This window comes from Sebastes fasciatus, chromosome 11, assembly GCF_043250625.1.
Source record: "Sebastes fasciatus isolate fSebFas1 chromosome 11, fSebFas1.pri, whole genome shotgun sequence".
Taxonomy (NCBI): domain Eukaryota; kingdom Metazoa; phylum Chordata; class Actinopteri; order Perciformes; family Sebastidae; genus Sebastes; species Sebastes fasciatus.
Window position 1 is genome coordinate 23,075,361 of NC_133805.1, and position 24,796 is coordinate 23,100,156.

General features: G+C 39.4%; 1 protein-coding gene across 1 annotated transcript in view; it reads left to right on the forward strand.

The window, feature by feature from the left end:
• Positions 1 to 24,796, forward strand: part of b4galt2 (UDP-Gal:betaGlcNAc beta 1,4- galactosyltransferase, polypeptide 2) — a 198,285-nt gene that overhangs the window by 132,814 nt on the left and 40,675 nt on the right. The window contains exon 5 of the mRNA XM_074651646.1: positions 19,269 to 19,456. Within this exon, the coding sequence (XP_074507747.1) occupies positions 19,269 to 19,456 (188 nt within the window). The remainder of the gene's footprint in view (positions 1 to 19,268; positions 19,457 to 24,796) is intronic.

The window sequence follows — 24,796 nt, forward strand, 5'->3', positions numbered from 1 at the left end:
TTTTCACTCACTGTCTCTCTGCCAGTAGATCATCTGTTTTTGTTGTTTATGTGACAGGGTTTCTTCACAGTAGTGATTCTCAATGGGACGTGCAATTTCTCACTGTTGGGTCAACCACCTCTCTGACAACAGTAACAGTCAATTTTCATGGGACTGAATCCTACAGGATGACGACCAAAGAACTCCAAAGCTCGAGTCCCGGAGCGAGACTAAATTTCTAATGTTGGTTCCTCTGACTGACAAAAAACGAAGAGCTCCCTGCTTCACAGGAGTTCGTCTCACTGGATGGGTTTTCATTATGCCACAACAGAAGTTTGAGATGCATGTGGAGAGAAGCCCCGAGGTAAACATTTTGTATGAAGTCAGTTGAAAAAAAACGTTCTTCAGAGGCTCAGGCTCAAGAAATGCGTCTTCCCTCCATGACACCAGTTTAATCAATAATTAAAATACCTAATTACAAATGCCATGTTGGAAGTCATTGCCCATGTTGGGTCCTCATCTTAGCTGCACTAATGAATAGTTATTATATCAACAAATCAAAAGATGATGAATAATGAGAAACACACTGAACCAAACTCTGCACTCCCATGAGCGTTTTGGCTTCTTGTTTTGGTTTTACGGTCTACAACTTTACTGTTTCGGTCTTGCCGTTCTCATCAACATTTCCTGGAACAGCAGAAAGGTTTTAGCAAAAAAAAATCGATCCATCCATGTGACTTTCCCAGCACCAAACGGCACAAATAGAAAGTTAGTGGAAAAAAAAATTTGCGGGTAGCAAATGAAAGTAGGCTAGTTGAGCACTTGGCAGCTAAAGAGACAGATAGTTCCCTCAGGAGTTTGGGAAGACCAAAACTCAGCTATATAGAAAGTGAATCAGATCATTGATCAGCCGTTGCTCCGTGTCTGACGGATGTGTTAATAGGCAACTGTTTGCTATCACTTTTACCATATCAACTTTACAAGGTGATACTATGTAAATGTTGTGTTTTCAGCTTTCTCCGTTGTTTCCATGGGAAACAGAAGAACTCAACAGCAAGCTAACAGACACACAACACTGCCAAGTCATCATCACCTTGTAAAGTTGTTATGGCAAACATGTTTGCAGACATGATTGCTTATTTCACATCCAGCAGACATGGAGCAACATAAGCATCCATTTAAAGTCATGTCTCTGACTGTCAAAGACTGTAATAACAATATTGTATAAAAACAAATCTACAGTCAACTGAGGGGAAATTCTGAAACAGTCTTTTCATGCTACACTAGCTTTCACTCCCAGAAAGGAAAGAATCATGATATCATTATCAGCTTGTCACATTTCTGTCTCCTAGTCCATACACTAACAGAGGAATGTTTCCGGATTCTTCCAGCAAGATCGGAAAAATAACTCAGTCTTCATTTGCTTGAGCTCAAACATAAACACACTGTCTGACACCCACGCAGGCCGAGCAATATCTCAACGTAATGGGGAAATTGGAGAAGGCTCTGTCATTATTAGGGGAGAGGCAGATGGTGTCCCGTATCGGTCCTGATGTGGAATGTGGAACGGAGAGCTGACTGTATCATCGAGCTGTAGGTTTGATCGACATGCAGCATGTAACACTGTATTTGTGTGTTTGTTTCTGTGTGAATGTGTGTGTCTTACGTTACATAACGAGGAGAGGGACAAATTAAGTCCTCAGCAGTCCTGCTGAAGGCGTGATGTCTTTGTGCTGCATGTTTTAGGGACATCATGCCATTTCATTCCTGTTTCCCACCTACGGACATAATCATGAACATTCTGTATTAACCATGTACTCTTACACTTACTTGGGATCTGATACTGTACATACATATCTATATGCAACCAGTGCTTGAAGTGGAAAATAATAAGTACCTGTAATTACGTTTATCCACATGTTGGCCGGTATTCGCAATCATTATTAGGCCTACATTCTGAATTTCTGCAGTCAAAAAATATATTAGGAGATATTGGGTTTGGAGGTCGTCCCCCAAGAAAATTTCAAAAGTTTTGTGACTAAAATTATGCAATTTTACATCATTTGGCCCGTTATTATTATTACTATAGATAATGCCCAATAAGCTTAAAGAAAACTTGCTATATTCAACTAATTATCTGATGATTTACACATATCACAGCCCTGATTCTTCTGGAAATGTTTGCCCTGTTAAATCATATTCTGTTAATCAAAAAGACCAAATTCAACTTTTCAGTGTTTCATTAATTATATTTTTTCTCAAATAAAATAAAGTTATGACAAACAATTTCACAAGAAGGACGTGAATATTGTATCGATAAATTACAGCACCCTCGTTCTCACCCCCCTCCCCCGTGCTGTGCGTCGGCTCGTCCAAATGCTCTCCACATTGTTCTTATATTCCAATCATACGGCTTATAAAAAATGTAAAATATATATTTAAAAATGCTGGTGCTGCGATGAATCTCCCAGAGAACCTGAAATGGAGAGGGCAGAGAGGAGTACCGGCAGCTTGTGAGAAGTGCTTGTTAAACTTAAACCTTTTATTTGCAATCTTTATATTAGCACTCTTCCCACTTTGTATTGCAGCTGCTGCACAGCAATTTCCCACAGGATGAATACAGTTTTATCTTATCTTATCTTACAGTAAGATGGCATTTGGTGTTTTTTAATGAACAAATTAGCCTCACACATGTACCCCATATTTTTATCAACCACCAAGGTGATATAGAGGCAGATGCCTGGTCTGAACTTGATCCCAGATACACAATCTCCCGATACCTCTGCTCATTTTATTCTCAGTGTTTTGGAGCTTTTTAGTGGAGGGCCAGCATAATGGCAGCATGATATTAATGTAAAGGAAACAAACACAAGGTTTGCGCCTTTTCCTTTTCTGAGGGATTTGAACAGATAACCTTGCAAACCATTGTGGAAGTTCAGGTAACACAGGACTGACCAGCAGTGACCCTGAAAAATGAGTCATTGAGTTCAACATTTTTAACTTTATGCAAATGAGAATGAAATTTGCCTGAATGCTCCACAGTTATATGTTATAAAAACGACATTGAAAAAGTGATGCAGTGGTGGGACAGGAAGTTAAGTCTTTACCTACTGTGGATACATGTCTGTGGAGGAGCGGATATTGTAGTTTATGGGATCACTCTTTTGTATTTCCCTTCACAAGATACAGATACGAACAAAAACAAAGTTCTGCTTGACGCAAAGTCACATAAACTGATACAAATTATTGATACAAACTTTTCTACAAATATAGAAAAGCACATATCGAGAAGTGACGGAAGCTTTGCCGCATTATTTTTTTGCTCGCAGTGGGTCTTCACCGTGTTTAGTTGAGCAATTTTGATAATCAATAGACCATATGAGTCATTTTGTTAAGCAAAAAAGCCAAACGTCAGCTGTTTCCAGCTTCACAAATGTGAGGATTTGCTGTTTTTCTCTGTTTTATGTTATAGTGTATTGAATAGCAATTGAATGCCGTCGCCTTGGGCTCTGGGAACTTGCAATTTTTCACTATATTCTGACATCTTAGGGACTAAACCATTCATCAAACAAATGATTGACAGAATAATCAATAATGAAAATATTTGCAGCCACACAAATGCCTTGTCTACAGTTAAAGACGCTGGTATTGCAGCTTCAAAAAATCTGTTTCCGTCAGGCACTCAGCTTTTTCGGTGCACAAATTGAAATTAGGCATAGGTGGATCAAAACATACTTCAAAATAAAATACTCCAAGATGCCGACTACTTCCAGAAACGTGTACTGATTTTTCACAACATCGGCTCCAATTTGGTACTTTTTCTGACATACTCTGCAATGTAGTCCTTTTTCTTGTGGTTGTAATGCTGCCATCAAAAATTGCTTCAACTCAAAGCTTCTTTGTAATGAATACATCTTGCCTGCATGCGTTCCCTTTGTGGCTATTTAATATGTTATTGTGGATGCATTTTTGTATTTTTACATGGACTTTTTATCGACCATCGTGAGCTTAATGTTAGAAATGAGTCGGTGCTGCTCGGAGCCTGATGTCTAACACTGCAGCAAAGGTGGTTTGCAGGAATATAGTTTCCAGCTGGGAGTGTTAGAGTTTGTGTGTACAGAGTGTCCTTGATGCTGGAGAGGTTAGATGTGATGAGGCATGCTAAGGCTGTGATGCCTGACAGAGAGAAAGGGAGAGGGAGAGAGACTCCTCTGCCTCTGGAGAGTGCCCCTTTTTTGGTTTTTACAGCACCACAGTTGTTTTTGTCACAACCAGAGCCCCATATGTCTGTGAGAGCAAGTCTGGCACAGCAGGTCAAAGCAACAAGCCACAGCAACCATCTGGCCCCATATTTGTCATAATGTCAGGGGGGTTTGGTTCTCTGCCCTTCACCTCCCTGACGCTCTCCTTTGGTATGCCAGTCTCTCCATCTACGCATGGCAGGTGGCAGCTCCAACAATATAATATGTGTGTGTGTGTGTTTTCTGTACGAGTCTGCTTTTTTTCTGAGTGACACATGTCGGCCAACTCCTACAGGGCAGCTCCAACCTTTTCTGTCATTTCTCTTGGCAGCTACTCTGTCATTATCATCCTCATCATCATCATCATCATCATCATCATCTTTTTCTTTCTCTCTCCATCTCCCTTTGTTTCTGTCCATCCGTCTTTTATTCTCTCTTTGTCTGTCTGTCTTTCTGTGTGTTTCTGACCCTCTTCCTCTGTGGCTTTATGCTGTCATGTTGATATATCCGGTTCAGTGCAAGTTACCCGTTTCTCTTCTCTTCTCTCTGTCTCTCTCTGACTGATGCTGTCATGTCAGGGCGGCTGCTAACTGTACTCTGGTTTGTCACTCTGTGGTCTCGACCTCGCACTGTACTCTCTCTGTATCGTTTACTGTCTGCGTCTCTGCCACATACTTCAGGTTTTTTATGGGACACATCTGAGTCTAGGTTTGAGGCCTATTTTCTTGACTTGGCTGCAGCCAAACAAATCCAGCTTTCAAGGTAGCTAACTGTTAAAAGACACCTAAAGAACTTATAAGGGACCTGGGATGTTAATGCAGACATAGCAGGGACAATGATACAGCAATGAAAATATAACATTGTTCAGTCAGAAACCATATTTGCCATTGGGCCAATTATTGAACAGAACCTTTTTTTTAATTTCTTTAAGTTTTGGAAAATATGTATAAAATCATCAAACATCTAGAGTATTTCCATTTAATCGAAAGGTGAAGCCTTTAAAAACATGGAGTCTTGGGTTTGAATATTTCACTCAGTGTAAACATCTTATAGCCTAAAAGGAGATCGGGAACAAGCTGATCGAGAATATATATATATATATATATATATGGCGGTATGGATAAAATCCTCTATTTTGATTTATGTAATTTTATACATCAATGTAATGAATCGTATGTAAAATTAATTGAGGAACTATTAATGAATACAATTATCATATAGGAATGTCTGTTTTTGGTTAAGCTACCATATTGAATATCTGACGTATCAACATACAATTATATAGAAATCTAATATAGCTACAAAGCCGTCTGTAGCAGTACTCATTAATTAATTTTTCCATAATAGGCTCATACGCCTACAGAATGTCAGACAGTTGACATGTTTTTAATCAACAAATCTGTATATCTATCAGACACTGTGGAATGATATGATTTTTCCTTAAAGCTACAATACTTACAAGAAGATAATTAAATAACCTATAGTGTCCGTAAATGTCAGCTGTGTCAGACGTTGGCTACACAGACAAGACAGGATCAATTGTTGTTTTTATGAAATTTGTTGACAATAAGAAAAAATACAATAGATCAGCATTTATCCTCTAAGTAAGAAATTATGTTAAGTTGCTCAAACTTTGTATAACTGGAACTTTTATACTTAAAATTAAATGCATTAGATTTTTTTTCTACAGTTTTGAGTCTGTGTGAATTAATCCTGCACAGTAAATCATGTTATATGCTGACATTTTAATATCCAGTGTTATTTCAGCTTTGCTCTCTTGAGACTATTTGGCCTTTCCAATGAACCGTTGGAAACATTACAACCTTTAATTAGGAATAAAACCATCACATTTGCTGTGCATGTCATACAGAGTATACATGTACCATATAGTGGGCAGAATTATTGTGATTTCCTTCACTCCTTGTGCACAAAGTATTAAAAAACACAGAACAGTACAATATTACAACATTTTAATTCAGCTCTGAGCCCTCGACACAACATCCCAGAAATAAAAAAAAAAGAGCTTTTCACTTTTTATTTCCATACGGACATCTCAGCCCAGATCCCTGCAATAAAAACTAAAGTTAGCCCGCTGTACAGTTTATATTGGGAGTGCTGTCCTGCACTTATTTACTCACAACAAATTACTTGCTCCATTGTTTCAGTGCAGCAGACTAGCATATCATCACCGGCTGTTGTGTTGATGTTGCCCTGATCTACGTCTATCGACTACGCCGAGGCGGAATAGTAATTGAATTGCCCGTCGTGGCCCGGCCTTTCGCTTTACTTGGGAGCTCCTCTGTGTCCGGACTGCCAGAAAGTCATTACAGCAAATTAGTTATTCTGGCCCCACGCCAGCTCTGTCACGCTCTTCCCTCCTCACTCTTTGTGTTCGGTGCCAAGCTCTCATAAAGCAGGGAACATGCTGCTGCGAGTATGATTGAAGATGTTAGGTTATGAATTAGATATACATAGCCTGGTGTGTGTTTGTGTTTGTGTGTGTGTTTGTGTGCATGGTTGACTGCAGTATCTAATCAAGCTTTGATGAGCCTCCTGTTTCCCAGGTGGCGGGGGAATGAAGGGATCATCATCTTTTATTAAGAACGCATGGCCGAGTGCATTTAGTCACAAATGTTCATACAGACTCTAATGAACACCACAGCTCTCTCTCATTTTCTCTCGCATGTGTTTTTTCTTCTACCAGGTGACCGTTCCCTTAGTTACTGTTGCCATCCTGTCAAGTTTTCCTTTCTTAAACGGCTCATGTGCAGTTTACAATAACTGTGGCAGATTTACCACTCAGAGGTAGAAGTAATTTTTTGAGATGATGCATCCTTGATTTCAGACAGAAGTAGACATAAGAAGCTTCTCATTTCGAGCCAGCGGCAGTCGATTTTGCCTTCTGAAATGCAACCGTTGCTAGATCTGTAATCTAGATCTGTAATTTTCTACATTTCAGACAGTTAAACTGTCACACAGATTCTAAGTTCATAAGCTACAGTCAAATAAGGGTAGACAGAGCTGCTAACGTTAGCCTAAACTCTTATGGTACAGGTCCACATGGGCGTGAGGGATTGCCTCGCTTCTCAGCATTGGACATCTGATGGGATGCTATATGCACTAGGCGCGTGATTGGATGAACGCTTTGACTCGTGGGATGTTGCTCCCAGCTTTCAAACCAACATGGTGGCTCGTTTGGAAACTTTTTTCTCGTATATTACGAAAATAGTTCACCGAAATGTGTTTCTGAAAACATTTTAGGCGAGAAATAAGCCATAAAGTTGCTGAATCTGTCTTCATTTTAGATCGACAACGATTAGTTAACACGTTTTTCGTGAGTTTCAAGAGGCGGTGGGTCGCGCCGGACGCCCCTGATTTGCATAAAGTAGCCTAGAGCCTCAACTTTATGCAAATGAGGAGCGGGCAACGTGACGGTCCGTCTCTTGAAGCGCAACGCTACGTTACTAGAATGCATTGCACGGGTGCTTACATAGACTATGAATGGGAAGCGTGAAACGGACGGATCCTGTGGACATGAACCATTAGCATCCAGGACCTTCTTCCACAGTTTACAAATGGGTGTTCTAGCTGTGAGCGGGCCTCTTTTTTTACGTAATCTGTAACCCCACAAACTAATGCAGTTGGTGAATAAGGTGACGTCACCCATAGGTTTCTGAAGACCCGGTGTGAAGCTCAAAGTGGGTTGCTCTGGCCATCCCCATCTTGGCAGTGACAACATTCCCAAGTCCCCAGGAAGAGCGCAGGGCTTTGAAGCTAAATTTCGTGGTGGCCAAACGGTGGTACTACAACTTCCGTGTCCATCATGTGATGCCATTGGGCCCAAAAAGACTTTTCCCCATAGACTTACATTGGGAAAGAGACATCTGTAAATCAGGGGATAATTTTTTTTAAGGGTAAAATGAACACTTGAATAGCCCTTATTTAAATCATTAGGTCCTAAAAATTGTAAAATGCACTAACAGCCGAATTCAGAGGTATTTTCCTTCTCCATTCACGTGAATGAGAGCCAGTCCAAGATTGGACTGAATACCTCATTTTAAGCCTTAATATCATTTAAACTAGTGAGTTATATAAAAATTCACCCCTGTACAGTTGTCATAAACGTGGAAATTAGCTATAGAGACCAAAACGTGTTTTTTTCCCAGGCTGTAAACATGTTTATTTCTGCTGTAAAGTCTGGTATTTTAACATAGGAGTCTATGGGGATTGACTCGCTTCTGGAGCCAGCCTCAAGTGGCCATTCAATGATGTGTTTTTCAGTTTCGCGTTAGCTTCATTTCTCAGCATTGGAGGTTGCCGCTTGGGTTAAACATGGTGGACAGACCTGCTGTGGCTACAATTGCTAAGCTATGATTGGACAATTGCTGTTCGGGGGAGGTCAGCTCCTTTTTTCCTCCTCAATCTCCATTAAGTGAGATAAGGTGAAATCTCTCTCTAGCTCTCCTGTGGTCTCTCTTTCCCTGCACTCACTGACCGGGCCAAATGATAGGATGAGAGGCCCCACCTCCGTCTATCTGCAGGAGACTGATAAATCTTGTCACACACACACACATGGACACTCAAAATCTGTGCACGGACATACACACACATTACATTAAAATACGCTCACACACGCTGACTCGCTGTCTGGTGACAATCAGTCAGGCAGAGCACTGGCTGGGCCTTAATCCATCTCCATGGCAACAGTCCAGGTATGTTTCGAACGTGTGTGTGTGTGTCCGGTGACCAGGAGAAAGTTATATGTTCATCACACACACTCACAGAGGGAGCAGCGATGGATTTATCTGGTGATACTCAGATATGGCTGATAGGGTTAATTGGTTTTCAGAGAGTATGGAGAGAGAGAGAGAGAGAGAGAGAGAGAGACACTGACCAGATAACCGGGAAGCACTGCCAGAGACAGAAAGAGCATGACGCATGAGAGGAGCAGAGAGAAAATACATGCAAGTGATGACATGAGAGCAGGAAGTGCGCATAGAGAGGTGGAAGAAGATTTACCTTTTACCTTAGAGTCAGAGTGAATAGAAGAAGAAAGGATCAAAGATGTGAAGGATGTTTAAGGTCATTTAAATTGGACCCAGCAAATGTTTATTTCCCTAATTTCTTTCTTTTTTCCGTGTTGTTCAAGGCCTTTTAAACTAATTGTCCCACCTCGTAATTTGTCACCGTACTTTCACTCCGTATTGATTGGAGTTTGGATGCAAAGGGTTTGAATTAGAGCCAGTTTTGAGGTTGACAAAACAGTCTCAAAGTCCATTTAGTGGTTGCTCTGGACCTTTTAATCATATAGCATGATCCTTAAAAACAACACATGGCGTTTGCCCCAGATATCGTGAAATTGTAGATGTTTGTCATTTAGATCATGTAATGTGATTGAAAGCCCACAGAACAGCTACTGGATGTTCTGGTACTAAATTGACCTTGAGGTGAGATTGTTGTGTCAACTGCTGAATTCAGTTTGTTGCATCTCTCCTTTCCTGTCATCTCTCTACTGTCAGCTCACTAATAAAGTCATAAAATACCCAAAAAATCCTGCTGTGTGAAATTCATGTTTGAGGTCATTTAGAAATACACCGTTTGTCTCCCAGAAGGCAATTTAGCCCATTTTACAACCGGTTATTTATTAACTGCAAAATATCCCACTCAGTACATAGCTCGGTCATAATTCATTCAAATCTAATTTAATTGCTCCTCTTCAAAAAAAATATATGTTTATGTAAAAAAAAAAAAAGGAAATTGGCCAATCAGAATTTTTTTCGGCTTCAAAAATCTAGCAATGGTCACAATAACAGTTGTGATAAAACAAAGTTAAAAAAAAAAAAAAAAAGAAGCAGTCATTTACAATCAGGCTTAAAAGTATTTAAAGTGTGATACCGATACTTGAGAATAAGTAAGGGATAATGAACAGCAAGCCAGTCATTGTTGTGAAAGAATCCCTTACAACGTGATGCTGCTGTCTCTCATCGCCCTGAAGGTGATTCTTTCACAACAATGACCCGCTAGCTGTACATTATCCCACTTATTACACGGCTACTTACTTAAGAGATCAATAATTTGACACAAAAACGGTCCGCCAGAGTCCGACATCATAGCTGCGCCCATAGTAACGGTCTGCTATACATAGTAACGGTCTGCTATACATAGGTCTGCTATACATTGCAACGGTTTGCTATAAAGAAATAGCACACAGCAGAACGCCGTGATTAACCAATCAGAATTGAGTATTCAACAACGCCGTGTAATAATATAAATTAATTAAGTTGAGTTAACTTTATTACCATCACAACAAACATTGTTAGCATAGACATCGTGGAGGACAGTCTATCTGTGCTTATTCCTAGATACAGCGTCACCATTTTGCTTTCACATTCTTCTCTTTAACAGAAAGTACATTTTCCAGATGACTTAATTTAATGAATAAATCTACATCAAAAATAACAACGCTGCACAAAGATGCACCTCTTCAATCAATCATTCGTTATTGATGCGACGAGGCTTTTGGTCTCCTGAAGCTTCGACTTTACAAACTTCACTTCAACTTTTGAATAAAATTCCACTTAGGGGGGAAGCAACAAAGGGGAGGTCAACGAGGGCATGATAAATGACTGTTCGAATGCCGAGTATGAGTGCAAACAGCGAGCTAAAGTGGTTTTAGTGTGGGTGGGTTTGAGCATCAATGTTACCTTCCACCGAGCTCCCTTGCTCTTTCTAACACGGCTAAAAAACAAGAACTTTTCTCACGACTCGTTTAAAACATTACTCTTTTTGTAGTGAGGTTCGTAAAAATGACACATAGCATTTTACATCTAAGTCCAGTTCCCCTTGACTTAGCACTTTGCAAGAGTAGCTGTCACTTTTTATAAATTGCATCAATCTAATTATGTAATAACTTTCTATTGAGATCCCCTCCTTTGTTTAAATAGCAGTGCGATGTCGGAAGGTGATGTTTCAGATTTATGCCTCTATGTCTCTGGGCATTAAGTCAGCAACAAGTTTTCTTCCAGACACTATAACCAGAATTTACACATCTTCGCTTTGCTGTGAAATTTCTAAAAACAGCAACACGTTCCATCACATTCGACAGGTGTGTGTGCAGAGGGATTTCTATCACTCAGGAAAACCCTTTTGAAAAAGTTTCAAGTGCACATTGAGCCTTCGAGACAGCTCAGATATCGGTGTCATGAATATTTCAGAAGAACCCTGAATGTCTGATGGCAGTTGTTTTTTACTTTCAGTTTTATCTTCAGGCTTGTTGAGATGGTTAATTGGCGATTTCACTGAAGTTGATAACCAGCTCCAGATGGTCCAAACCTCGTCACGGGAGACGGTGTTGAAATCTTTCCCGTCAGGATCGACTAAACACATTTCTTTCAGCGGTGTCCTGCCTCGCACACACCGTTGAACCCATTACAGGGAGCGTTGCAGCCACAGCATCCTGCTGTCAGTCTCTGAGCCGATGCAGTGGAGCAACCGGACACCTTGATGGCAGATGATGAGTGTTTTCCATTCAATTACCCGACCCATATTTTCCCAGGCAGCCAGTGATTCACCCCAGCGGTTTTCCAGTCAGAAGTCTGCTTTCCCAGCTGCTGCCTGCACTTAATCCCAGTTATCAACTGAAAGGTGACGCTTGTCACTAGAGCTGCAGTGTCTACGGAGGCATCTTTCAGCTCATTGTTTTGGTATGGCAACTTTATGGTTTTTGGTTAATTTGCACGGCTCTAATCAGCATCATTTTTCAACGGAAGCAGGGAACTGTTTTTAAGCGAAAAAGATTGGATAATCCCATTGTACACCTCCTGTCCAGCATCAAACAGAAAACAGACAAAGTTAGCGACAAGCTGGTGAACATAGTGGAGTGTTTAGCAGCTAAAGAGCCAGATACTTCCCTCAGGAGTTGGTAGAGACCAAACCAGAGCTAAAAGGATAGAGGATATTTCTCTTAGATTCCTCAAATGGCTGAAGCAAATGTATCCTCTTACAACTGTTTGCATGATAAGCTATCTTATGAAAAGTTGTTGTGTTATTTTTCAAGTGTTTTCCTTTAAATGTTGCCAACTTGGTTAGGTTTAGGAAACAATTGTGATTTGGGTTCAAATAATTACGGAAGTGGCATTACCTAAGTATGGATGTTACGTAACAAATAAGTCAACATTTGTGTTGAATTAACTACAGAAGTTACTTCTGGTTTCACCTGGGTGAAAATCCGGTGTTTTTGACCCACCCGTCCACCCTGACCTCTTCTCTAAACAGACTTTATCGCTCTTTATACTACGTCACCTGTGCTGGCTAACAATTGTGTGGATTGCATACAAATTGATTACATGGGTTGTATGTGAATTATAGTGCATTACTTTTCGTAGGTGTAGCTATGAACTGCCTGCTGAAGCGTGACTCCAAATGGATGATAATGTTGCTCTATAACTACTCAATATGTAAATATGCAACTGTTTGCTACCACTTTCACCATATCAACATACTGTAAGTAGATGAACTTGTTGCACTGCCCCAAAGTGGCCAAAAACAGGTGAGAAATTTAAGCAGAAAAGTTAGTGAGTAAAAGATGGATGTGCTGTGGGCTGCTGTTATACTTCAACCCAATAAGATGACACTTGGGTGACCTGATCTTTTGATACATACAGATCCAAAGATGGATATGAAAAGTAGATAGATAAATCAATGTCAAGCAGCTGAACATTTGTAGTTGCTTGAGGTATGCACTTTTCTTTTATCACATCTAGTTTTTCTTTCATATAGAGGCTGAATGCATTTATTGTAACTCCCTCTGGACAAAAGCATCTGCCATAAGAGTGTGATTTAATTTAATGTGAATTATCAGCACACAATGATTTCTATTATTTATCAATGCCAATTACTGCACAATGCACAAATAAAAGCATGTCGTTTGGAGACTATTGTCTGAACTCAAACAGTCCTGGCCAATATTTAATTCAAAGAGCATTGCAGCAGTGCGGGTCGGCTTGTAAAACGAAATCTGTCATTTTGACGGCAACCTGTTTGGTTCAACAATGAATTATGTGATAAATGTGGGGAAGTTTTATAAGCAAAGTAAGGGCCTGAACACACTGAATTGAGGGTTGAGGTGCTGGATGTTTCCTCCAGGTATCTGTGAGCTTGAAGAAACCATGCTTTTGACACACACATACTAGTCACACCTGTCAGTAAACTCATTTACACAAGACTGAGACTATGCTCACATGCAGATGCACACTGCATCATGGGTCCAGCCTGGTGAAAAGCTAATGGAGCAGAAATGTCCTTGAAAGTTAAAAGATGCCTGTGAAATTGCAAATGTGGCGCCAAAAATCGCCGCCTGCTAAATTGGAGTACCCTTTCGCGTTTCACCCTGTCAACATGTAATTTGTTGATTTGTCAAATATTCACACATGAGCGGTTTTACTGTCCCCTGTGGGCCACTGTAGGCAAATTGTGCAGTTCTTTCCAGTGCATTCTGGGTGAGAAAAAATGGAGACAGCCTAAAGCAGGAAGGACACAAAATGACAGAAAAAAAATGCAGCCAGCAGCAGAGGAAAATGCAGAGTCCACAAAAAAACATTGTCCCCTCAAAACAACCAATATTGAAAAGAAACTCAACAATGGAGTGGTGGGAGATGGACTGGTTTGAACACAGAGGAAGACTGCACCCTCCTCTTCTTAATGGATTCTTGCCATGTTATAAATGAACAAAATGCAGCTAAAAATAAATGCAGACTTACAAGCCTGCAAACCACAGTATCCATCAATTGGCCTGTCCAATATAATGGCTGTCAGTTTATCTCACATCCTGCAAGTGATATGAACTCGCTTATGGCAGGAAGTGATTATGGAAGATGTAGAGCGCCATAAAGCTGAGATGCTGGGAGGTTCACACACAGACGTCTTATTAAAATGGCATACACTGGCCGCAATAATGCTTAATGAGGTTAGGAGCACAAAAAGAGGGCTTTTTTTTTTTTTTTAAAGATACGATATAATATATCTAATGTTATTAGATCATCTGCAGGGAGCTACACAGTAGATAATCTCTTTCTTTCTGTCTCCTGCACTCCCTGACTCCTTGTTTGTATCTTTAATTTTATTTCTCATTCTTTCTCTCTATATATTTTCACGAAACTTAGAAGCTGTGTCTAAATTGATTGTAGCTTAAAGCACAAGAACGCTCTTTTTCCACTTTTGAGATGAAACTTTTTACAGAAACCTAAAGTAATTAGAAGTAAAAGAAGAGAAAACTAACACTCAAACGATAACACAAGGATCTTGTAACTTTTCGTTGTTTTTTTTCCCAGTAAACCTTTGTAACAGAGCTACCGGCTTCTGAAGTGTAAACTTTGTTTTGTTCCGTGTCAAGCTCACAAAATACTGGTGATAATTTGGAAAACAGAGTGCTGTAACAAACTAAAATCAATCTAAGTTAAGTCTTTGTACACAATGCATTATGTATCAAATACAAGAAAATGACAAAACATGCCACAAACGGGAAGTGGTAAAGGGGTTCTCGAAGTTCTTTAGCTGACCACACGGTTTCCTAAATTTATCAGATTTGAAATACCAAACAGACAAAAAAAAAAAACTCAGGACGCAAATTCAGTAGACATAAAAATATAGTGATAATGTCTTGAAATGTTTCACTTTTTAAAAGCTTATCATTTTAAATGTATCTGTTACCAAATATCAAAATGTCATTTACATAATGTTTTGATACTTTTAAAGCAATTTTGAATAATTTAACTGGACTCAGGACAAGGTGTCTTTTGCCCGAAAAGCCCAGTCTGCTCTGATTGGTCAACCGAACCAAACTCTTTGGACTCCGCAGAGCTCCGCTCTTACTAGCTTTGTTTGAGGGCGTGCCAAACTAGTCGTTATGCAAATGAGTTACTTGGTGACATCAACACGTTACGGAACAAAAGGCGGGACTTCAAGAAAGGCAGTTTCAGGAGCAGTGTTTCTGTGGGGGATAGTAACTCACTTTGGCGTTGACATTGGGCTTTGTATCTTTGCAGACCTTTTACATGCACAAAAAACTATATAACACACTAAAGGAAAGAGGAAAAGCATAATAGGTCCCCTTTAATCATATACAAGCAGAACTATATGAGGTATAAATTCAATTATATATATTTTTTTTAATTAATTATATTTCATTTTGAATTTTTCCCCAAAACTCACCTGTTTATTTACAGGACCTATCTTGTCCTAGTTCCCAAGAACCGCTGGATATTGTATTATTTATGTAAAAGATTTATTTTACTTTTTTGTTCTGAAATATCAGCTGCTGATCTTGCTGCCCTTAGTTTCTGAGCTGACATCAGCCATATTTTGCTCTCCTAACCTCATAGATGTTGTGCCAACCTACTGAACAGACTGTCGTTCAAAAACAGACAGAGGACCACTTCAGCTGATATTTGGAGCCGCAGTGGATTTGTGACAATAGATTTTTTGTTACCTGCACAGGGGATTATGCTCTCAAATCTCAGGTATTAGTGGGTTTACCAGGGGGATTACACATTGTACTTGATTCACGGTCGGTCCGACCAGATAAAGCACCAGTGTGGAAGCAAGTGAACCTCCAAAATAAACTGTATCCTGAACAGAATTAAAGACAGGCAGCAGATGCATTAATCATCTCGGAGAATCTCTGTACTGTCAAAAGTGGGTGGTTTTCCCTAATGGCCAAAGAATACGTGACAGCAGAAAATGTGTAACAGTAGTTCATTGTTCTGCTGCATACTGTAGATACTGAGACATTCATCAAACTGGGACCTTTTTTTATAATATGAGGAATGGAGCTCCGCACTGGGACCCAGTCACATCTACATAAACACGTAATCTTGTCATGTGGGGCCGCTCACGTCTTAGAGATTTTGCATAAGTACTGAACAGAACTACACGAGTCAGATTTGCATGAAAATCGTTACAGTCATGATAATTCAAAAAGCTCATTTTTCAGTGTGAATACAGCAGGTTTCTTTGTAGCTCACTATTGTTACTGTAACTGTATATCAGGAAACGTAACTTACACACAATGTAACGAATGAAAGAATGAATGAAGTTTTGACAAGTTTTGCTTACAAGACACCATAAAATCATATCATCCAACAAACATTACTACAAAAAGTCCTAAAATGAAGAGCAATTTGAATCATTTTCACAATCCGATTTTCAGATTTTAATGTCTGCACTTTCATTAGGTTTGTCTATTGCAAGTATTCATCAACTACTGGATGATAAATAGTTGTCATGTTATGATTGCTATTTAATCATATAATGTCCAACCCTGCTGGACATGAGGTATCAAATGTAGTTCTTGTATACAGTAGATTTTATTCCACCAAAAATAATTTGAAGAAACAGGATTAAAACACCAACCAAGGCACCCTTTCGCGGCAGTAGGAGACGCACCGGTCTTTCCATTAACTATAATGTAAACCCATCCACGGCAACAGTAAAGGCTCCGGGAAAGTGCTGTGATGAGTGAGTGATTGACAGCCGGCTCTCAGAGACGGCAGCTGGACAGCAGACCTTAGATCAGCTTGTTTTCCTCCGGTATGTGAAATCTTGCAAATGCCGTTTGGAGCACATTTTTATCTTAATGTTTTGCTGACCAACAGTCCAAAACCCCAAAATATTGAGTTTACTATCACATAACAGCAATAAAAGAAGCAAATCCTTACTTTGCTCTTTTTTTTGCTTGTTAAGTGAATAATTTATCATCACAATACTTGATGATTCATTTTGGCTGATGCTACAATGCATATAAAGATTGTACTTGCACTTGCGGATGTACTCGAGGCCATTGTACTGAAATAAATGGACTAGTTGTACACTAAGTGAATAAAAGCGTTTCCTGGGGACGGGGGGGGGAATCGTCTTGATGACTCAGTCTGTTAATGCATGTCCCAGGTACTGACAGTACAAGGGGTTTACATTTAGATCTCCCTCCTGGCCAGCACATCCCAGTCTTTCTATCCACTTCCTGAGCTTCCTCGCAGTACTTGTCATGAAAAGAAGAATAAATTCAGAGAGTATTCGTAGAGGATGGGCTGTCAACGTGCGTCAGAAAAGCGTCTGCCAAAGAGTGTCAGGATGCACAGTAGCTTCACTTCTTGCTGGCTGACCTCCCTGCAGCTTGACAAGGATTTAACCAAGCTGCACAAGGGCTCTGCAGAAAGAGATATAAAATACCTCGTACACTATTGAATTCATAACTGTCATATATATTAACCTCGACTATCTTACACTGCTGTGCTGCTTGGCAAGAATGCATTTATCTTAGCCAAAGAGTTGAACCTGGGCCATGCATAGACTGAAAAACAGATGCGTTTCACTGCAGCAGCAGCAGCCGGCTCTCTCGGGGTCAATGCAAGCATTAGTTCATGCTGCCTGTAGAGATAAATACAACACAAATACCAGCAGTGCAGACACTAAATACTGATGTTCAATACTGCTCTGAAACTGAAGCATCACCTCCGCTTAGCTTAGGTTCATTTTGAACTTTGTTATAGAGATTTTGGAAACACGGCTCTGGCAAAGCATTCATCAGGGCGAGCAGCACCTTCTAAAGCTTTCTGGGCAAATTAGAATTTAAAAAATGATTTCAAATGCTTGTGTCTGAGTCCAAATATAAGAAGTTAGCCCCCTGAATTAGCTGTTTGTGCTGAATGTATGGGTACGGGCAATGGTGATTTTAGACTCTTTTTAGCGGTGCTCAAGCATACCTGAATTTCATCTTAGCACCCCTATAAAATGATTATCAAGTCCTCTGAGACCTGCGATCCTGGCTGACATTATTGTCTTTAAAGGGCTGTAGTGGGCTTAGATACTTGTATCTTATGAAACTATAAAACCTAAAGAATTCATAGGTATCAACCATGTTATGTTAATCATGTTAGCTTGTCGGGAAGGAGGCAAATAACGCTCCAAAGTTAAGCTAAATTCTGGGGAGGGAAAACTGGCATGGCCATATTCACAGGGGTCCCTTGACCTCTGACCTCAAGATATGTGAATGAAAATGGGTTCACTTTATGCTAATCCTATGCATTTTTGGGCAAAACCCTTGATTTTTTTGGCATGCAGTATAAATGTGTTATTTTTGCATATTCTAAAAATGGTGTATTTTAATATTTCTGCATATTGGGTTCCCTAAACAGTCTTGGAATTGCATAAATTGGGTATGACTGGAAAGCTGTGACTCTTGTGGATCCAATTAATTGAATTGTCACCTGGCACATGATTTTTGTGTTTTCCTTTACATAAATAAAGACCTTTCTACAATAACTTGATGCAGAAATCGGTGCATTCAAATTCACCAGAATGCAGGAAATGAAGTGCTCGATGCTTCAAATTTCTAATAACTAACATTTATTCCGTATCATTTCATATATAGTATGATTGTACTTCAACAGAGTAAAGCGGATATTACAAAAAATGATTGCTACTGGACTTTCTCTTTAAGGTGTTGAACTTTAGCCAGACAGAGTCTCAGAAAAAGTGTTTTTTGCTGCTTCAGGCAACTGATCTGTTCTTGGGGTCAATAAACACATCAGTTCATTTTGGATTAATACAGAAAAACACCTTTCATGCGAGTCTAACTGCATTTGGTTTGGTCTGACTCATATTGTCTTTGTTTTTGGTTACAGCGCCTGTGGCAGTTAAGCATCCAGTAGTTGTTTCCATAATGAAATAGCATGTTTTATATATTTTGGCAGTGTTTCTTCTTTCTTTCTCATTTAGTGCCCCTTCAATGCCTCTTTAACTCTTGTATTAGTCTACATTTAACCTTACAAAGTGGCAGTTTGAAAGTACATGTTGTATCTTATAAAAACATTAATTGAACATGTTATCAGATCCTGAGTTTGTGTTTCAGACGACGACACGTTCCAAGCTGTTAAACTTTATTCACACAGAGCCGCTCAAGCAGATGACGTGCTGATGAAGCTACATGATCTGTCCTCCTCGTCGATATGTAAACAATGAAATAATGATCTTTCCCGTTGTGTGTTCTTGCAGTTGGGTGAGGACACCTTCAACCGTGCCAAGTTGTTGAACGTCGGCTACACGGAGGCTATGAAGGACGCAGAGTACGACTGCTTCATCTTTAGCGACGTGGACCTGATCCCAATGGACGACCGCAACCTCTACCACTGCTACGACCAGCCGAGGCACTTCGCCATCGCCATGGACAAGTTTGGTTTCAGGTGAGGTGATGGTTTTCAACTTGGCATGTGATTTTTTAGCGCTGACAAGAGTGCATGGTACCCAACTTTTTAGCACAACTTTCTACTTGCATTTACCTCAAAAAGTATTGATGCTTAGGAACTCTAATGGTAGAATAAATTAAGTCACATATGCAAACACACACACACACACACACATACTTTTGCAGGTGCGTTCTGCACCTGCCTGTCTGCTCAAATTATTACTACATATGACTCACACTTTCTAAAATGTAAATATGTAAAATATAAATATGCAATTGGCTGCCTAACAAAAAGAAAAGAGATGGCCCACAGTCTGTGTTCTGACTGACAATAGACAGAGAGCCGTATTTAATTTGACTAAATCTCATTATACTTTGAAATCCTTGTCTGAAGCCTAAATTAGCATGAAAATGCACCACAGTTCACTGCTGCCAAATTTGATTTGGTCATATTTCTGTAGTCCTAACAAGAGCACATGATGCAAAGCGTAACTAACAAGTCGAGACTACACTGCCAAGAAGACCATTATTAACTTTGAAGACTGTGTTGGTATACTGGACCTGCTAGATCAACTTGATTCTGAGGTCTCCTGCAGCTTTCTGCAGCATGAAGGAGGTCCACAAGGAGCCCATTATGTGTGTTTTGCATATTTTATAACAGTGAGGCACTGACTTTGTTGGCAGTGTGCCATTGTTATTGGTAAATTCACTGATGAAAATCCGAAAAACTTGACTGCAAAACACACTGTACACATGGAGTAAAATGACTGCATTAGGGAAGACTATTTGTTTTGTAAGATTTGCTCTTTTGTATTATTTGTATAACTTATTTGCTGGTACCTGCTCATTTGCACTATTATACTATATATTCTGCTTGTAATCTGCATGTCTGCTGTCACTGATATGAACACACATGACGCGACTAATACTTCAGCTGTCAATCACAGCTGTCAAATAACTAGTTAAACCAACCTTATAAGAAAAATTAACATTTGAACATACATCAGCGTTATAAAAACTACCTAAAGTGACAGAAACCAATTTTGGGAAAATAAAATGTATTTGACGTATACTCCACTAACATGGAGGGGGCGGGATTTATGACCTATACTGCAACCAGCCACCATGGGGCGATCAAGATATTTTGGATTCACTTTTGGGGAGCTGTCATGTCGCCCATCTTTATATTTTAAACAGTCTATTGTTGAGACCATTAGTCAAGTGATAGACAAATAATCTGCAGCAATTTTAATAATCAATCATTTAGGTAATTTTTAAAGCAAAAATGCCAAACATGATCTAGTTCAAGTTTCTCAATTGTTAGAATTTGCTGCTTTTCTTTGACTTATGTGATAGTAAACTGAATACTGTGTTTTGATGTGTTGGTCATAGGCCAAACATGGAATCAATCAATCTAGAAAATAATCACCAGGTTAATAGAAAATTAAACATCTAGAATCTCCCCACTTGATTAATTTTGTGTAGTCAGCAGCAGATTTGTTACATTTGTCAATGTGATGATTGATGACTTGTTACATGTTAATATGTAGAAGGTCAAAAGTTCACTCTACTTGGCTTTGTGCGCAGACTTCCCTGTTTAAATGCTTTTATTTTGAAACTCCTTTATCACAAACAAGTCTCAAAGGACTTTACAGAGATAGAAAAACAAAACTGGAGACTGGAAATAGGTAAAAATCTTACTAGACATAAAACAGAATGAGAGGGCAGATTATAATGTAGCCTTAACCAGCACTATGAAACTTAGAAATCTTTGAGGGAGGAAAACCAAGGAAACCTGAATAGGAACAAGTTAGCACAAGTCGAAAAGGTACGCCCCACCTGGATGGTTGAGTGTGCAATGGATGCCAGGTTAAAACTAAGGAATAACCATGAAAATAGCAGGGATCTGCAGTATATAGTCTAAGTTTGTAGGAGATGATTTGGTGCATTGTAGCCAAAAGAGCTCCAGAGTTTACTGCATCCTTACAGCCAGCACTGAACGGTAGCGTTCTGTTTTAGTTGTGTCTTTTTGCATAATGACACCACACCTGCCCTCAATTATCTAAAAGCACCAGAAGCATTGATTAATGGTCTAAACATGGCCGGCGAATGCGACCTATCCAATCCAAGAGCTGTCATTCCACAAGAGTTATCCTACTGAAAACGCTCAGGAGCTTCAGCAGGTCTCTGATATAGTGCTCAATACTCTAATGCTATCTGGCAACAAATGCAACACCAGGTGGTAAGCGAGGTTGTTGTAGCTAACATTTCTTATTAGCAATGAATCAGTAAAGGCTTAAAACGAGTTGTTTTGGCTGCTAGAAAATGAAGGAAAAGAGGGATGGAAGTAAAGCCTGGTGTTTTGAGCGAGTGGAAGGTCACAGGATTGATTGCAGTTAATTGCTGATGTAGAAATCAGATCATTGTAGAAAATTGGTTTCCAAGGTCAACGTGGTCTGAGTCAGCCTATACCACCTTTTTTGTTTGGCAGTTTTAGCATTTAGGAAGTCTCCAAACTAAAGGAAAAAAGCAAGAAACAAACAAAGAACTAATGACATTTTTTATTTAAGCACCATGACACGGATTTGGGGCGAAAGAGTTAATGTTGTATTTTAGCTGAGTCATTTCAGGAAGACAACCTTAGCTGCTTTCAAATGTAAAAGCATTATACGTTTTTTGAGAAATGGTGAAAACATTGCCAGTGAAAGTCAGGTCACATTAAGTGCTATTCCATTACCTCACAACACCTGACAGCTCTCTGAGCAGAAAGGGTCACCTTGAAGTCCATTTCACAACGCAGCTCTTTCAAAAACATTTCACAAGTTATACTCTCTGAAAGGACCTTATGCAATGTGTTAAAATTATATCACCATTATATTCTACTTCATTTTTGGGATGTTTAAGTACTCGTTCCCTGGGTGAGCTCAGTATGAGTGTGCTACAGACCATTTGCACATTTACAGAGAGCAAATTTATACAAGGTCATGACCTGCTCCTGGCAGCATAGGCACGGTATTCAGGGATGTACATGGGTCAACATGTACTGTCAGTTTTGATAAAATTAAAGAAAGCAAAATGTGAAATTGGTAAAAGGTAACAATGCACCATTAAAAGCTGAGGAAAAGGAAGCAAACTGATATTTTCCACCTCGTTTGATGGAGTTTAAGGATAGACATTAAATGTAAAACATGACAGGTTAAAACTTAGTTTCACAACTTAAGTATGTATCTGTAACATTAAATATGCATTAATAAATAAAGAGCAATGGATGTTTAAGTAAATAAAAAAGAAGCTGTCTTCAATATAAAGAGTTTAAAAGTCAAAAACTTCTTTAGATTTGATTGACAGTGCTGGCAACACAAGCAAACAACCCCAAAACCGTCATCAGATTCTGATTCATAGGCTAAACTCAGATTCTCTGAAATAACCTGTGATTGGCCAAAGTCTCCCGTCACGGGCTACATTTTTTAAAGCCTGAAAACAGAGCCAAGAGGAAGTACAGAAGTTTAGTTTTCTCTCAGAATACTTGAATTACAATATACTGAAAGGTTATTATGGAAGTTTTGCCCAATGATGCCAAAAACGTTCTGTCTACTGCAGGTTTAATGTCCATCTAATTTACAACCGTGGGCTATTTTGACCTTTAATTACGGCATCCATATTAGGAAAATCAGTGCAGTTTGTGTGGATAGCTGCAAGTTTTGTGTGAACTGGACATAAAGTTGAAGATTTAGGGCAGGTCCACCTTTCCAGCTAATCGATGTAGCCTTAAATGTCAGAACACAATGATTAACTTCATCGTCTGTCCAGTGCTGCCTGAGAGGTATTTCAAATAGTTTTTTTATCTGCAGAATGAAATCAACTTAATGTCACAAGCAGAAACATGAATCATCTGCCTCAGATGTTTGTTTCTCTGCCATCTCCATGTTATTACTGCCTGTAAACAAGTAAACCGGAGGAGCTGACGTGACCTTTGACATGTGTCAGTCACTCATGAGAGAGAAACATAGAGACGAAGTGCAAAATAAACACACCACATAAGAACATTCACATACAATTAAAATCAGTCATTAAAGAGCCAAGAGAATAAAACATGAGTATAAGCAGCAGACCTGCAGTTTGTTCCAGATGTTATGGAGCATTAAAAAATGAACACTGCTTCTCCATGTTTAGTTTTGATTCTGGGGACAGAAAGCAGACCTGTCCCAGACGACCTGAGAGGTCTGGATGGTTCATAATGTAGCAGCAGATCAGAACTGTGTTTTGGCCCTGAACCATTCAATGCTTTATAAACCAGCAGTAGTATTTTGAAATCAGTTCTTTTACAGACAGGAAGCCAGCTGCAGCTGTTTCATCGATTTTTCAGGGAGACCTGTAAAAACACCGTTACAGTAGTCAAGTCTGCTGAAGATAAATGCATGGACATGTTTTTTTCAAATCCTGCTTGAGAGGAAAATATTAAAACTGAGAATGATGGTGCAAAAATTCAAAAAAGTTATTGTTGTACAGAATAAAACGAGGACAAGAAGTTAGTTTTTGTTTTTTTGTAGGACTGTCAACATTAACGTGATAATAACGCGTTAGCACAAAATCGTTTTAAGGTTACTAATTTCTTTAACGCAATCGATCTTTCAGAGGTTGTAGTGGGCTCAGTTTTAAAGCTAGTGTGAAGATACCGGTATCCAGGGTTGGACATTAGCACCAGCCACTAGCCAAATGCTGGTAAAATATGCAAGTGGCTGCTAGATTTGCTTCACTTACCAGCCCAAAAAAACAATGGTAATCTATAGATTTTGGAATCAATCATCCACACTGGCAGGTGGACAAAAAAGCACTCATAAAAATTTCCAACACTGCTGGTATCATATGAAACTATTCATTGGTACCTACTAGTCATACTAGCTTGTCGGGGTTAAATAACGCTCCAAAACCATCATTGCCATTTTCGAAGGGGTCCCTTGACCTCTGACCTCAAGATATGTGAATGTAAATGGGTTCTATGGGTACCCACGATTCTCCCCTTTACAGACATGCCCACTTTATGATAATCACATGCAATTTGGGGCAAGTCATAGTCAAGTCAGCACACTGACACACTGACAGCTGTTGTTGCCTGTTGGGCTGCAGTTTGCCATGTTATGATTTGAGATATTTTTTATACAAAATGCGGAGTATTAAATACAAATCTCCCTTTAAGGTACATTTTAAACAGATAAAAAATGTCTGATTAATTTGCAATTAATCGCGATTAAACATTTTAATCGATTGACAACCCTAGTTTTTTTTTAAATTTCATACATTGTGTCCCTAAATTGACATCCTACCATTATTGCCAACT